We start from the raw sequence: 15997 nt of genomic DNA, 5'->3' as shown, positions 1-15997 counted from the left end.
CATAACACATCTTCTTATACCTTCACTCATATGTAAATGTTGGTCACAGGTAGGATTAAAAGGGTTTAATTAAATAGCTAAATTACATCAGGTTTCCACAAAGACACATTTCAATTTCCTTTTGTTGTATCATCTCCTGTTGGCTTACAAGCATCAGAAACTAATAAACCCGATCATAATCACACAGATGTCTGAATTACCACTAAAAAGTGACAAATCAAGATGTAGTGATGCTGACAGAATTTGATTTACAGTTTTCCAAGATATAACAAGCATCGTCCTTTCCCCTACACCATACAGTAATATGATGGTAATACTTCAGTAATTTGATATACACCATGAGTGCTGAATGATTACCACATCAATGCCATAGTATTCTAGAAATATGCCACTTAAAGGTAAGGACTGAAATGATACAGGACAAAAACATCCTGGAGTCATGAAGAATGAATGTGTAGTGTATGTTAAAAGTCCAAATGGATTTGAAGAGGCTGTTGGAGAACTATTTGATGGCGATAATGACAGACGCGTGTTTGATGATAAAGGCTTATTCTTGACACAAGAACAGAGAGCCCAGCAGCTTCTGATGTAGGAAATGGACAGCAAATATTGTCAAGAAGTCTTTGATTAGCCTCCTGGTAATTTACCATGAGTGTTGAATAAGTACTACATTCATAGTTATATGGTAAGAACTGAAATGATACAGGACAAAAACATGACACTATTATGGTATGTCATGTCCAATGTGCAAATTATTCATTGGCTTTTAATATTCTGAGGGTAATCTCTTTTAGGTTTGTCTTCTTGAGCCACCAAATTGTATTTGACGCACCTAGAACCCAAAGGTCGATCATCTACTAGACTTTTTAAACAAAACTTTATATATATATATATATATATATATATATACACTGCCCGGCCAAAAAAAAAAAAAAGGTCACTGTTTGGATTTTAATAGGCAAATACTTAAGAGTCTATGGACGGATCATTATTACAGTGATTATTATGTCTCTAGCATGTTATATGTTTGGCAACGGTTCTTTTAATACTAAAAGAAGGAGTGTGTAGCTTTTCATTTCTTAAACAACTATGTAGGAAGACACATCATGGCCATATTCCAGGATGACAATGTCAAGATTCATCAGGGTTACAATTGTGAAAGAATGGTTCAGAGAGCATGAAGAATCATTTTCACACATGAATAGTCCAGACCTTAATTTCATTGAAAGTTTTTGGGATGTGCTGGAGTAGACTTTATAGAGTGCTCAACTCATGTATTGTCAATACAAGATCTTGACCAAAAATTGATCCACCTCTTGATGGAAATAACATCACAACATTTATTTCCATCGAGATGTGCCTCATTTTTTGGTCAAGATCTTGTATTGACAATGCAAGAGGTGAGCACTCTGTAAAGTCTCCTCCAGCACATCCCAAAAACTTACACTGAGGTTAAGGTCAGTGCCAATTCATGTGTGAAAATGATTCTTCATGCTCCCTCCCAACAATTCTTTCACAATTTGAGCCTGATGAATCTTGACATTGTCATCCTGGAATATGGCTATGATGTGTCTTCCTACATGATTGTTTAAGAAATGAAAAGCTACACACTCCATCTTTTAGGGTTAAAAGAACCATTGCCAAACATATAACATGCTAGAAACATAATAATCACTGTAATAATGATCCATCCATAGACTCTTTAGTATTTGCCTATTAAAATTTAAACAGCGACTTTTTTTTTTTTTTCCTTTGGGCCAGGCAGTGTGTGTGTGTGTGTGTGTGTGTGTGTGTGTATATATATATATATATATATATATAATAGGCTACTTGTTTTGCAAGATGTTATGCATTTAACTGAAAGTGCTAGAGTACTGTGTACGCTCTGACTAACTTGCATTCTAACTTTTGTGGTTACTGAAATGTTTATTATTATTATTATTATTATGAGTTTTATGTATAGTCTATAGGCTAATCTTTAACACCCCAACCACTTCAAGCTTTTGGAGGGTTCTCCAACCTCCCCATAATGTCAAAACATGTTCACGATAAGTTTTGGTACCTCTTTGTTACAGTGAACGAGAACGAATGCCTTGAATGAACGATCTGAAACAGCGCTGAGTGTCGAGAGATCCTCACCTTTGGGTCGAGCTGGTTCCGTCTTGGGCATCAGAAGCGCGTCTCCACAGGTGCCGTTGGAAATCTCCAGACTTCCGTTTGAGGTCCCGTTCAGAACCGAGCTGTTCTGAAACTGGAGACATGCCCAAATCCCAGACGTATCATTTAGCGTTTGTAAATCCATTTCGGACCTAACCACAACTATTTTATATTAGTAGTTCCTCTCAATCATCAGTCAACAATAAGTGTCCAATGAATAGTAGCTAAGTGGCTTAGAGAGTATTTAACGTTTAAAGAGGATAAATTAAGAATCAATAAAAACAACAAAACAAAAAGGTAATCAGGCAGAAATAGGATTAGCTTATGGTGAAATAAAACGTTTCAGCCGTTGTTGCTCAGCTCAGCTCAGCAGTGTAAAGGCACAGTTGCTCTGTATGAGAATGTGATGAAGCGCGGAGCGGCACTGAGTCTCTCGCGCGTGGACTGAGGGTTTATTGATGAGGTCTGAAACAGCAGAGGTGGGAGTTTGGGGGTGTGTCGGTGGGATTCAGGGATCTGAGCATCCTGGAGAGGAGGAGACATTGAAAGGAGTTTGTGGAGTACGTGCACAAAAGGCTAAGAGAAAGTTATGAATGATGAAGCAGGTGAAGTGAAGCATCAGCGCCCTCTTGTGGAAGCAAAAGTGATTGGCTTTGGTGAAACTTGTCCATTTTCAAAAAGGCATTAAAAGATTTTTGTAAGATTTTAGACATTATTAACAGACACAGTGTCTTTTGGTGTAATACATTTCATCCTAAATTAATAAATATTCATACAAAGCGGGGCTAGTTGTCATAAATTTTACTTCAATGAACATTTCTCATGACAAGTTAAAAAAATATATATATTAAAGGTGGGGTAAGTAGTTTTTCGAAAACACTGTTTGGAAGTTAGTCGGCCGACATCAACGACAAACGTGTAACCAATCAGCATTAGGGGGCGTATAACGGTCGAGAGAGATGAGACACAATACAAAAGAGCTCAAAAGAATATCACTGGAATGAAGGTTTATGACTGGGCAAACGCTTTAGGACCCGCGTTAATATTAGAAAAGCTTTCCAGCGCTTGTGAGAGCTAAGCAGGAAGGCCTGAAAACAGGAGGCTGCTTTGATTCTGCTTCACATGTGAGTAACACTGGGTTTGATTGTCTGGAGCTGCTGTTCTGTTGGCAACTAACACCGAACACTTGTTTGTATTTGCTCTTGTGTACTGTACGTTCATTTTTTTTGTGCTTATTTGTCATTCGTTCATCATCTGCACTTTATTTTTCGTGAAGCATTTTGTTGCACATCAACTGTGATAAACAGACATCCACTCTCGCATTGCGTGTGTAACAGTGGCCAGATAGTGAGAGTTGTGCAGGTAAACCACTGCACACTGACGACCGCTATAGAATGCGTCATTGTTAGTGCACTCGCCTCGCCTGCCAGCAGCGAACGGTCCGGGGTTCGAGACCACCTCGGATCAGGGTGGTTAGGATTGGAGTTTTGGAGGCGGAGCAATGAAGAGAGGGGTGAGTTTGTTAGGGTTGATTTCAAATATCAACAATGTCCAACAGCGTTTTTGAAAAACTACTTACCCCACCTTTAAAGTAGGCCTATTGACCAAAAAAAAAAAAAACTTGATTCTACTGAAACATGTATAAATAAATAAATAAAAATAAATAAATAAGTAATAATGCATTGAAAAACACAGGAACAAGCTTACATAACACAATCAGCTAAAACTGATATTTCATTGGTCCTCTCATGTTTTTACATCTGTTCATAATATCTTTGTATGACAGCCTGTCCAAAAATTATGTCAACATAATTTGGCATGTTTTATAGCATTAAAACAAATAAAACATTTGACTTCAAGCACATCTACATAATATGATTACAAAAGCATTAAATAAATTGTTAATTGTATTTAAATAAAGGGTGAAGATGTCAGTTTTCCAATGCTGGACATCATTTTTGGCCATGACTGTATATTACACTCTCTCAGATGAAGAATTGCATTGTAATTTTAACGGCAAAAGCCCTCTTCAAGATATGCAATCTGGTTTCTTGGCTTGGATTTTAATATTGTAGACTTGATGACATTAAAAGAGTCATCCAACTGTCACAAATGGCATGTTGTAGTGCTTTAAACGAACACTCTTTTACAGCCATGAAATAGCCATGTAAACCAAGTAAATAGAGTGAATAAGAGATATATCCTTGCAGACTTCATAGATTTACAAATTAAGGTGTCTCCTTAAAAACAAGATCTTTTTGTTTAAATTTCATTAGGGTAGAATATGGTCACTCATAGCAACAAAGAATAAACCTCCAGCCACGGGACATGGTTAAATAACTCACCTTTTAGATCAACCTTTGGCCTGTCAAAGTCCTTCATACACACTTACACAGCGCTAGATAACACCTGAGCAGAAGAAAGCAGCCACCTCCTTTAGGCTGGGACACTGAGGAGACTGCAGCTGGTGAGTGACAGCCACTTCTTTTCAGAACATAGATACATATATGTTTAAATATTATCTGCTTTGAGGTGTAACTTACAATCTGGAGTCATGTCATTTGAACATTTTTATCAGAACAGAATAGAATTTAATGTACAATTTGGAAAATGTATTCATTATGTCTTTTAAAAGATTTTATCAGAACAGAATAGAATAGAAATTTAATTTACAATTTGGAAAATATTCAGTCATTTTATTTGAGAGTTTTTATTAGAATAGAATAGAAATTTTGTACCCGGCCTCCAAGTTCTACCTAGGAATCTTGTTAAGAAATGTTGCAATCCATTTTGACAGCTTAAGTGAAATTCTTGTTTTTAAATTATTTGTACCAGATGAGAAACTTGAAGCAAGTAGCATTAATTATTAAACAGCAGCAAGCAGGTAGTTTAAGGCATAATGTGGTGATGTGAAAGCATTACCAGCTCATATAGCAGTTCATGGACCACTCAAGTGTGAGAAGTGTACTTCAGTTCTCAGCTGATGTGTGAGGCATTGTGTAATTGATATGGCATCTGTGGTGCTTGAATCTACAGCTAGATGTTTATGCATTTTCCCCTAGTAAAACATTTATGAAAATGAGCAAAGGCTGCAATCTTGCTAAAGCCTTGATGACGGTTCTTCACATTTGTGTCTACTGTTTTGTAAAGATTTTATAATTACTAAGGCAAGGTACAAGTGTTTTAGACCAAAACCTAAATTGAAATAAATAGGCAATTATGGAGTCGGAGCGCTCACTCATTCTCTTCTTTCTTCATGATCTGTAATCGTAATTGTAGAGACAAGGTACAAACGTTTTAGAGCAAAGTGTACTTGGACATAAACACTTTTAGCCACTTTGTTAACAATTAACAGTTGGGTCAGAGCACTGACTCTATTATTTATTTATTTATTTATACTTTATTTATTTATTTTACACATTCCTGGTCTTATTGCATATGATTAATTGGTGCTTATTTACGGAGCCCCTAAAGGGACATGGTGGTGGAAAAAAAAAATGAGATGGAGGAAAAATAAGTGCGTTCCCCACAGAAACTTTGCGTTTGCTTGCAAAACCTTTGCGTTCCCCCAAGAAACTTTGCCTCGTTTTTACGAGGGAATGCAAAGTTTCTCAGGAGAACGTCAAACATTTGCTAGAGAATGCAAAAGCATTGACAAACAATTTTTCCTCCATCTCATATTTTTTTTCTTCACCATGTCCCTTTATGAGCTCCGTACATATTATTTAAAAAAAAACCTTTAATCAAAATGTTAATACATTTAATACATCAATTTAATATTCTTTGATCTAATAATTTAATTAGATTTGATACCTAATTAAAATTTAGTAACTAGTTTAATTTAAATTTATATTTAATTAAGAAAACCGAAGTGATTTGACCTAGCTAAATAACCTGCACAGAAATGTGTAAAATATGTTACAAATGTCATTTCATGTTGACTTTAAACCTTAAGTGATTTACTGTAGAATGGAAGATGCACCCTAACACAGGGCGATGATTATATGGCCTTTGATAATTCTATATTACCCCAGTTATCACCTCCATTTGAAGAACATAAGATTACATAATCGTGTCAGCATGGACGGGTTCCCTTCTGTCTAATCTGCACTGGTCTGCTGCCATTGATTACCAACACCTGTCATTTATATATCAACATTTTGTCATTATAACACTGCTACATATAGTGAGAAATGAAATCATTCTCCAATCACTTCATTGGTACATTCCGGATTGTAATTTTTTTATCACCAAATGACTGGTATATAATGAATTGTGTATATCTGATAAGATAACACCAGGTTTACCAAGAAGAGCATATTATCACATGTTTGATGACCTCAGTGTGAAGGCAACACTGATCGATCAATGTTTCCTAACAGAAAAAAAATGGCTGGGCCAAAACCACGTATTATTTCTCTGACCAAGCGAGAGGGACAGGGCTATGGCTTCTACCTCCGAGTGGAACACGGCGAGGAGGGTCACCTGATCCGAGCCCTTGAGATGGGCGGCGCGGCTGAACTGGCCGGTCTGAAGGATGGAGACCGCATTATCAGAGTCAATGGAACTTTTGTGGACAATTTGGAGCACAGTCAGGTTTGATACATTTGGAAATGGCCTTTCTGTAAATGTTAAATTAATCTCAGGAAAACAATGTTTTATTCAAAAAGTTTGGAGGTAAACCTCGCACTTGTCTTTTTCTCGGGCCAGGTTGCAGATTTGGTGAGAAAGAGTGGGATGAGCGTCACATTGCACGTTCTTGGAGAGGAGCCATATAAGACGGCCAAAGCCAAGGGTGTGAATCTCGCCGACCCTCAGTCCCAGTCAGGTCAGAGCCAGCCCACCATGAATGGAGTGTCTGCACCAGCCGCTAAAGCCAAACTTTGTTATCTGCAAAAATCCAGCAGTGGATTTGGTTTCTCCTTAAAGTCCACCAAAGGTAAGCTATAAAACTCTACAGTATAACATCTGGTCCACAATTTGGGCCAAGAATTGACTTCTATGACAAAATAGACCATCTGACCAACATGTAAAGACAGAAAATAACAGATATATCAAATGTGTGTAGAAAAAATGATGACTTTGCTATCTGAATTCTTGTCCATCCAAAGTACACTTAAAAATAAAGCTCCCAAAAGAGGGTTTTCACAGAGATGCCACAGAACTATTATGAGTTCCCAATAGAATCTCTCAGTCTTAAAAGAACCATGTTTCTTAGTTTAGTATTCTGAAGAACCCTTTTCCACTGTAATGAACCTTCTGTGCAATGGAAAGTTTCCATGGATGTAAAAGACTCTTAATGGAATTATAGATGCCAATAAAAAACTTTATTTTTAAGAGTGTAATAAGTACAGATTGTTCCACAGCTATAACACAAAAAACAAACCAGTAAACCTAGTTACTGTCCCTCAGTCTGAATATCTTTTAAAGATTTCCCTCTAAACTGGCAAACGTTGGTATATCCAGTCATTAGTTCATCCTCAGAAATGCTCATGGTCAGCTAGTCAGATTAGAGCTTGCCAACCCAAGAACGTGTTTCCAGTGCTGTCAACAGTCAGCAAATGTTCATCTGATGCTGAGAAAGTTAAAGGTTAACTCATTTTCTCGAGCCTGTCTTGGATAAATCAACCAATATGTTGATAATTGTCGGAAATATTTGGAATGACACGTGAAATGAAGTACTAACAGTAGTCATTTGTTCTAACCGTTTTCTCTCAGGTACTAAAGGTGTATTCATGATAGACATTGTGTCTGGAGGAGTAGCTGATCAGGCGGGTGTCAAGCTGGGTGATCGTTTGGTGGAGATAAACAGCGAATATGTTGAGAGTCTCGCACATGAACAGATTGTGCAAAAGGTAAGTTTAATTTTCATTCTTCAAATTTTTTGTGCATGTCTAACATGAATTATATCCTGTCTGTTTCCTCTTTGTCACCCATTTTATAATATGGTACTTTAAAGAGCTTTAAAGGGATAATTCTGTCATCATTTACTCACCCTCATGTCGTTCCAAACCAGTAGACTTTCTTTCTTCTGCAGAACATAAAAGAAGATATTTTGAAAAATGTTGGTAACCATACAGTTTCGTTCCCATTGATTTCCATTATATTTTTTTTGACCATACAATAAGAAGGACCCAAAACTGTTTGGTTACCATCATTCTTCAAAATATCTTCTTTTGTCTTCCACAGAAGAAAAAAAAAGTCATACATGTTTGCAGTGACATAAGGGTGAGTAAATGATGTCAGAATTTTCATTTTTGGGTGGACCATCAATTTAAAGAGGCCATATTATGCCTTTGTACAGTCTTGATTTTGTTTTTGAGAATAGGTTTTTATGTCTGAATGTTCAATAAACTAATGCAACTCAACCAGGCCTTGCCCCTTTTTTGCATATGTCTTGGACAGGAATTATATTAATGAGGAATATTGTGCGTTCCCGGAAGAAAATTCAAGACTACTATCAAGATGTTTTAGGGAGTTCAGAAACAGTGCTTACTGATATAGAGAATAACTCCCTTTGGAGTGACTTTTTGCTATAACTTTGCAGGCCGTTTTCATGCTTAAACAACAACATTACACACTAAATGTAAAAAATCACAGTAGTTCCTATTTAATAGCTTTTCATGTGCAACCTGAATGCTGCCATGCATGCTGCTGAAGACCTTGACCCAACTGTTTTACCCTGCATTACCCTAAATATCAGTACTTTGAGGAAAATATTATAATCATGTACTCCATTTGTTATTGTAGTTGAAAGCAGCCGGTGACAGAGTGATGCTCTTGCTGGTGGATGAGGATGCTGACAAATACTTCAAGAGCAAAAGCATTCGACCAGGGGTGGCTCATGCCACGGTCAGGCACCTCGCACATAAGCCACGCATTGCAGACATGACCAAGAGAGCAGATGGTTATGGCTTCATCCTGAAGGAAGATCCTAAACGTAAAGGTGAGTGCGTGCCATCTCTCATGGTGTGGATATCAACATGAAATACACAGTTACCCTTTTACGCATTACTTAAAAGGGTTAGTTCACTCAAAAAGGAAAATTATACCATAATTTACCCACCCTCAAGCCATCCTAGGTGTATATGACTATCTTCTTTCAGTCAAACACAATCTTATTGTTATCTTATAGTTATATTTAAAAATATTCTGGCTCTTCCAAGCTTTATAATGGGATTGAAAAGTTACCAATATTTTGAAGCCCACAAAAGCACATCCATCCATCATAAAAGCAATACATATGGCTCCAGGGGGTTAATAAAGGCCTTCTGAAGGAAAGTGATGCATTTTTGTTAGAAAAATATCCATATTTATAACTTTATAGACTATAATCAGTCCGTGCGTGTTCATGAGAGAGTCGAGTTCTGGCGTATGACGTAGATGAGAGTAGACGCCTCTCGCGGTTCAAACAAATAGGGCTGGGCAACAAAGTCAAGCTCCGACATTTCTCTTTAAAAATTCTCGTTTTAGACTTCTAATTCGTGACCGGTGTTTTGTTTTGCTCTATCTAATGCACTTCCGCATTCATCAATACATCATGCGTCAGGTCAAAGTCGACTTGCGTACGGAAGTCAGTGATTCTAGTTTATAAAGTTATAAATATGGATATAAAAACGCATCACTTTACTTCAGAAGGCCTTTATTAACCCCCTGGAGCCATATGGATTACTTTTATGATGGATGGATGTGCTTTAAAATATTGGTTACTATTCACTCCCATTTTAAAGATTGGAAGAGCCAGAATATTTTTTTAATTAACTCCAATTGTGTTTGACTGAAAGAATAAAGTCATATATATCTAGGATGGCTTGAGGGTGAGTAAATGATGTGATAATTTTCATTTTTGGGTGAATTAAAATGTGTTATCATGCTCATATTGACTTTAAGGCCTTGTCAAAGTTAAATGCAGTCTACATTAAATCTGCTTCAGTTGTCCAAATTCTCAAAATAGGCTATTGGTGAGCTTTTATTTGGGGTAAATAAAACCTTTCCAAGTGTCTTTGCGTAGATTTTGCTTTCTGCTGAGGGATGTGTTATAGCAGTGCACTTTGTATCTGACCAGCCAGTGCATGTTAAAGTAGTTGTAGATATTTAATAAGTTAAATAAAATAAGAATATTTAATAAGTCACAAGCTATTTATTCTTAAGTAGTAAGAATTTTATCAAGAATTTGCATTTCATCCAAAGTGACTTACAGTACTCTAATTGCATGGACCTCTCTCTGGAGCAGCCTAAGATTAAGTGCACTGCTCACAAGGGAAATACAGCAGGATTGTAATTTTCTGGGTCCTGGAAATTTGATGTTAGCAGCCCAGATTCTATTAACCATTGCATTACTATCATCTCTTTTGTTTATTTTTTTAATTATTATTATTTTGTCTAGCATGGTGGTGCCAGCTGAACTTACTGAAGTTTATTGCAATGTAAGAGCAATGTGTTCATGTTGGATAATTGACATTGCATAACTGAGGAATTCTGATAACATTGTACAATGATATGCAAAGGTTATCTACTGTAATGGCTCTATGTTGCTGTAAAAGCATTTAATACCACAAAATGTTCATATGTTCAGTGATTTAGGGTGCAAATGGTTAAAGAAGGCATTTTAACAAATAATTTAACAAAATAATTGAATTCAGTGAATTCAGTGATGCAAACTCAATTCTGAATTCAATTCTGCTGTAAAGCAGCTCTAAAAAGACAATAGTAAATAGTCATTATTCAGTTCAAATCAGTTCAGTGTTGATTAATTTCAAGTACATTTAAAGTACATCAATTATGAAATTAGTTATTCAGCTAAAATAATACATTAAAATGCCTAGAGTCTATTTACACCATGTGCATATTTGGCAGAGACTATTTACACTAACTCCACCCACCATTGTCTGATTGAGCCAGTCAAAATTGCCTGGAGAGTAAGGCAGATGGTGTTCGAATCCGCCTTTTCTGAACTCACTCTTCTCCCGTTTTCCCATTGCATATCAGTTCAGAGAGGTGTTTATTTGAATTAAAATGGTATTCAAAAAGTGCAAATTAAGTGCCTAACAGGTATTTAATAGTGAGAATAAAGTGTTTATCAAATAGAGTTATGGTGTAGGTGAGGGCTTTGGAGACAGGAACAAATAATGTACCAATAAGGCAGTATCCATTTATGATTTTAATAAATATAATCGTATACACTAAATATGTTTTTATTATTACATACTGTTTTTTTTAATGTACTACTACAACACACTGAGGTGCAAACATCTGCCACTATTAACACTATGTATACTGTAAGTATAGCATCTAACAACTATTTTCACTTTGTGTAAATAGCATCTATTGCTATTTACAGTTAATGTGCATAGCATTTAACGCTAGTGCAAGTAGCCGCTGCCTAATTAAATTGGGTAAATTAATATGTTTTTTATTAGAACAAATAAATTAATCCCAACACTAATAACAGACCTTCTGAAAAAGATAAAGTGAGAAATTGAAAAATATTTGTTTCATGTTTCAGTATTTGATTCATGACATTTTTTTTTTTTTTTATCTCAGGTCATTACATTGGAGAAATAGACATGGGAAGCCCTGCGGAGAGAGCAGGACTGAAGGAAAATGACCGACTAGTGGCTGTGAACGGAGAGGAAATCGATAACTTCACACATGAGCAGGTGGTGAACAAAATAAGTAAAGAAGGAAACAAGTGCTGCCTCCTGGTGCTGGATGCTGTAACCGAGAAAATGTACAAATTGGTGAGTCCTTTTCATTCACTAACATTGCTGCAATACAACATTAAACATTTATTTGAAACATTTACACTGATACTGAAGAGCACACTGGTGACTGTGTACTTAAAATTAAAAACTGGGTAACACTTTATTTCGATTGTCCACTTTAGTCATTCTACTAACTGTAAGTGACTTGCAACTACTAGAATGTCCAAAGTGGACCATCGAAAAGTGCAACCAAAAATGAAAATCTTAAATGTTCACCTTGCATTTGTATTACTATTATACATTATTAATTTATTAAATTATTGAATAATACTGTGTTGTCAAGGGTGGAGTTTCTCCACTTCTGTACTGGGAGGAAATGAGAGGATCCCCGCCCAGCTATCCTGAGCTTGAACCTGCTCCAGCAGTGCCCGCGCCTGTCCCAGCTGTACCTGCCGCAGCTGTACCTGCCCCAGCAGATGTGGACCACAAACCCAAACTGTGCCGGCTGGTAAAGACCGATGCTGGATTTGGTTTCCATCTCAATGGCATCCAGGGAGTTATCGGACAATACATCAAAGAGGTCTGAGAAATTACCTACACTGATATTTCTAGAAAGCTTGTCTAGATCTAATTGTATAGGTTCAGTGTTTCAATAGGTTCAGAGGGGATAGTTCACCCAAAAAATCTGTCATCATTTACTTACCCTCATGACATTTCAAACTCGTGTGACTTACTTTCTTCAGCTGAACCCAAAAGGAGAATTTTTGAAGAATATCCCAGCTTTTCTTGTCCATTTAATGAAAGTGAATGGGGATTGGTGTCTGTCAAGCTTCAAAATATCAGAAAAGCACCATAAAAGTATCATAAGTGTTGTCCATAATCCAAGTGCCGTACACTCAAAATCTGACTGTTTCCGTGTTTAAGTGCTATGATCAGTTCTAAGGCAATGGCAAAAGTTTGAGCAAAGCATGCTAACTGTTCTGCCGTTGGCTGCACAGACGAGCACAGAACACTTAGAGTCTCATTAGCATGGATAGCCTGCTAGTTGACCCTGGCAAGCTCGATTGCTAAAAAAAAAGGAGCGTTTCTGTATTTTGGAAAAAACATTAGACCCTTCACAGTATTCAATAGCAATCATAAACGTTAGCCTGGTGTGTATGGCTCTTTTTGGCTAACAGGTACACTATGTATAGTGGGCGTCCATACAGGTTTTGCACAAAAGATTAACATGACGGCACATGCTAGTCGATGAGTTGAATCAACTCCACAGCAACTACATAAATTTATCCTCTAACCATTCAAAAAATGTCCAATCTGAAAGTCTCTCCATCAGTGTCTGACTCCGGTTTGAACAATGTAAGGCTGAACACCGTTACTGACAATCGTCATTTTGGCTGCGTGAGATTTTCCAGCTTTGTTGTTGTTGAGCAACCAAAGCATGAGCTGTTAAAGCTCCGCCCTTTTTTGGAAAGCGGGCAGGAAGCAGCAGCTTATTTGCATTTAAAGGGACATACCAACCCGATCTCACGGCAATTTGTTTGTATTTCACAAGGTGGCTAATTCATATGACCTCACTCGTACGAATTAATGTGTTTTTTGCTAAATCATACATATTTTACGAGTTGCCAAATTCGTATGAATGACCCTGCCCCTAAACCTACCCATCACTGGGGTTTAGACAAATCATATTAATTCGTGAGGTCATACGAATTCGTACGAATTAGTCACCTCGTAAAATACGTACGAATTGGTCGTGAGATAGCATTGGACACACACAAAAACGGCATGTTTTTGCTCAGACCCAAATAGGGGCAAATTTGACAAGCTATAATAAATGATCTGTGGGGTATTTTTAGTTGAAACTTCACAAATCTGAAATTTTGACTGCAATTTAATTTGTTATTCACACATATATATGATATATATTTAAAAAAAAACTTTTAAAAAACTTTTAAAAGTAAAAAAAACTTCAAAAATATTCTTCACGAATATCCTTCAGGTATGGAACATAAGGATGAGTAACTTTTTCATTTGGAGTGAATTAATTAATCCTTTAATGTATTTCTTTTCAGGTGGTGAAAGGTGGAGCAGCAGACAGAGCTGGACTGGAGGATGATGACATTGTTGTGGAGGTGAACGGGGTGAACGTGGAAACCAGCACACATGAGGAGGTCGTTAACCTCATCCGCAAGAGCGGGGACACGCTGGTCCTCTTAGTGGCTGAGAGGACAGCCTATGACCACCTGAAAGCACAAGGGATCGCCATCACCCCTCAACTGCTGAATAATGAGCCCTCCACTAATGTCCCAGCACCAGCTTATGTGCAAGAGGTCCCAGCACCAGCTTATGTGCAAGAGGTCCCAGCACCAGCTTATGTGCAAGAGGACGAGAGGAAAGACACAGGAAGTGACAGTGAAAGACCAGCCACTCCACCAGCTCAACCCCGTTCAAGGGTCAGTACCGCTTTTCAACATTTCCCATTCTCAGCAGACAGAAAAATAATACAAATATAAAAAAGGTAACACTTTAGTATAGGGAACATATATACTTTTCCCTTAATAAACTTCTAATTTACTGCTTATTAATAGTTAGTAAGGTAGTTGTTAAGTTTAGGTATTGGGTAGGATTTGACCACAAACTTTTGAATAGTATATATTGAGATATAATTTGCTTTGTCATACACTGAGCCTGAGATATATTCATATAGGTATAACTATGCCTTTAAAGATACAAGCCATGACTAAATCCTAAAAGAAATACTAACTCCAGCATCTATATTTTCACCCTAGGCTTCTTCTTCGTCATCCTCGTCATCATCATCATCATCATCATCATCTTCCTCAGCATCAAATAGTGAGGACGACAGACTCTGAGCATTCACTTTCCTGTACCAACAGATACTTTCAATAGTAACACTTTATTTTAGTGTCCTTGTTACACCTTATATGTAGTAATACAGATATGCTCCATATAGTAATAACAGTAAATTAAGCATAATTACATGCAACTAATCCTAAACCAAGCCCTAACCCTATAGTAAGTACATGTTGATAATTAATATTATTCAGTACTTACATGTATAATTACACTGTAACAAGGACACCTTAAAATAAAGTTTAACCCTTTCAATCAACTACTGCACAATCTATTAAGAGAGGAAATGCCCGTTTGAACAAGAGACTGTAATTCCCAAGTATTTTCAATGTGAATTTACAAAGCTACACTTAGTAAGGATATCAAATGTAACATTATTTCTGTACTGCTTTCTTTGGGAACTGCAACAATGACAATCTATTTAAACTTGCGTTATTATACTTTTGATGCATGAAATATTAAATTACAAGCAGTTAAGGGCTTTCAGACAATGCATAGGCCTACTTCTTGATATGTAATTTATTCTACGGGATGGTTTTTGTCATTTTTCTGGTGGATGCCTGTTGAATAAAACCTGCTCTTTTTTGATGATATGTCAAATCGAATTCTGTGTAAACCATTCTTATCATTTTAAAGCAAATTCTTTAGTGTTGACATCGCTGCTCCTCGTGTACCAATAACACAGTATTATTTGACCATGATTTACGTAAATTACACTTATACTAGTGAGTTTCAGAGAGAGGTCTACACAATAATTAAACTGATTGGATGGTCATGGTGACAGGTTGTCCCTGATTGGATGGTCATGGAGTGACAGGTTGTCCCGCCCTCGCACCAGTAAACACGTCATCAGAGAAAAGAAGAGATGTTGATGCAAGATTTTGATTATGAGGGTACATGACTTCGGCTTCACTATTTTCTCCATCAAATCTTTTGTGTGTCTGCCGTACCAAAAGTTTACACTCGTTTTTGCTTTTGTCTGTCTTTCTGTCTTCAGATCTTTTCTACTTTGGCCGTACAGGTACAGATTCTCCCTTTGTCTATACTAGTAAAGCATGAATAAGTGTAGATGAGTTCACACAATGTCAGATTTTCCATAATTACCAGATTCCAACTTGTAAAAAGCCTTCATGTTCTTGTAGAACTTGTAATTACAACTTGTAAACTCTGAATTTTCTGAGATCTGAGACTTGTACCTCGTGACCGCTGTACCATATGACCACTGCAGATTCATTTCAACGCATAATCCTGAGTCCGAGGAC

General features: G+C 36.9%; 2 protein-coding genes across 2 annotated transcripts in view; one reads left to right on the top strand and one right to left on the bottom strand.

The window, feature by feature from the left end:
• Positions 1 to 2580, bottom strand: part of LOC127519351 (cholecystokinin receptor) — a 48108-nt gene extending 45528 nt beyond the window's left edge. Inside the window, exon 1 of the mRNA XM_051906994.1 lies at positions 2140 to 2580. Coding sequence (XP_051762954.1) covers positions 2140 to 2302 — 163 coding nt within the window. The 5' untranslated portion in view covers positions 2303 to 2580. The remainder of the gene's footprint in view (positions 1 to 2139) is intronic.
• Positions 2581 to 4540: 1960 nt separating this feature from the next.
• Positions 4541 to 15323, top strand: pdzk1 (PDZ domain containing 1). Its single transcript, XM_051906990.1, has 9 exons — positions 4541 to 4624; positions 6540 to 6753; positions 6868 to 7096; positions 7876 to 8012; positions 8908 to 9103; positions 11701 to 11897; positions 12205 to 12441; positions 13934 to 14314; positions 14651 to 15323. Exons 2-9 carry the CDS (start codon positions 6547 to 6549, stop codon positions 14732 to 14734), a joined length of 1668 nt encoding a protein of 555 aa, XP_051762950.1. The 5' UTR covers positions 4541 to 4624; positions 6540 to 6546; the 3' UTR covers positions 14735 to 15323.
• Positions 15324 to 15997: the final 674 nt, after the last annotated feature.

Source organism: Ctenopharyngodon idella, chromosome 9 (assembly GCF_019924925.1).
Source record: "Ctenopharyngodon idella isolate HZGC_01 chromosome 9, HZGC01, whole genome shotgun sequence".
NCBI classification, from domain to species: domain Eukaryota; kingdom Metazoa; phylum Chordata; class Actinopteri; order Cypriniformes; family Xenocyprididae; genus Ctenopharyngodon; species Ctenopharyngodon idella.
Note: the sequence above shows the minus strand (reverse complement) of the source record. Positions and strands in the feature narration are given on the sequence as shown.

What these genes read in the sequence shown, in the direction of transcription:
- pdzk1 (XM_051906990.1), top strand. Translation starts at nt 6,547, where the DNA reads ATGGCTGGGCCAAAACCACGTATTATTTCTCTGACCAAGCGAGAGGGA. An exon ending in CTCCTTAAAGTCCACCAAAG is followed by an intron (nt 7,097 to 7,875) that starts GTAAGCTATAAA and finishes GTTTTCTCTCAG; the next exon opens with GTACTAAAGGTGTATTCATG. An exon ending in TCGGACAATACATCAAAGAG is followed by an intron (nt 12,442 to 13,933) that starts GTCTGAGAAATT and finishes ATTTCTTTTCAG; the next exon opens with GTGGTGAAAGGTGGAGCAGC.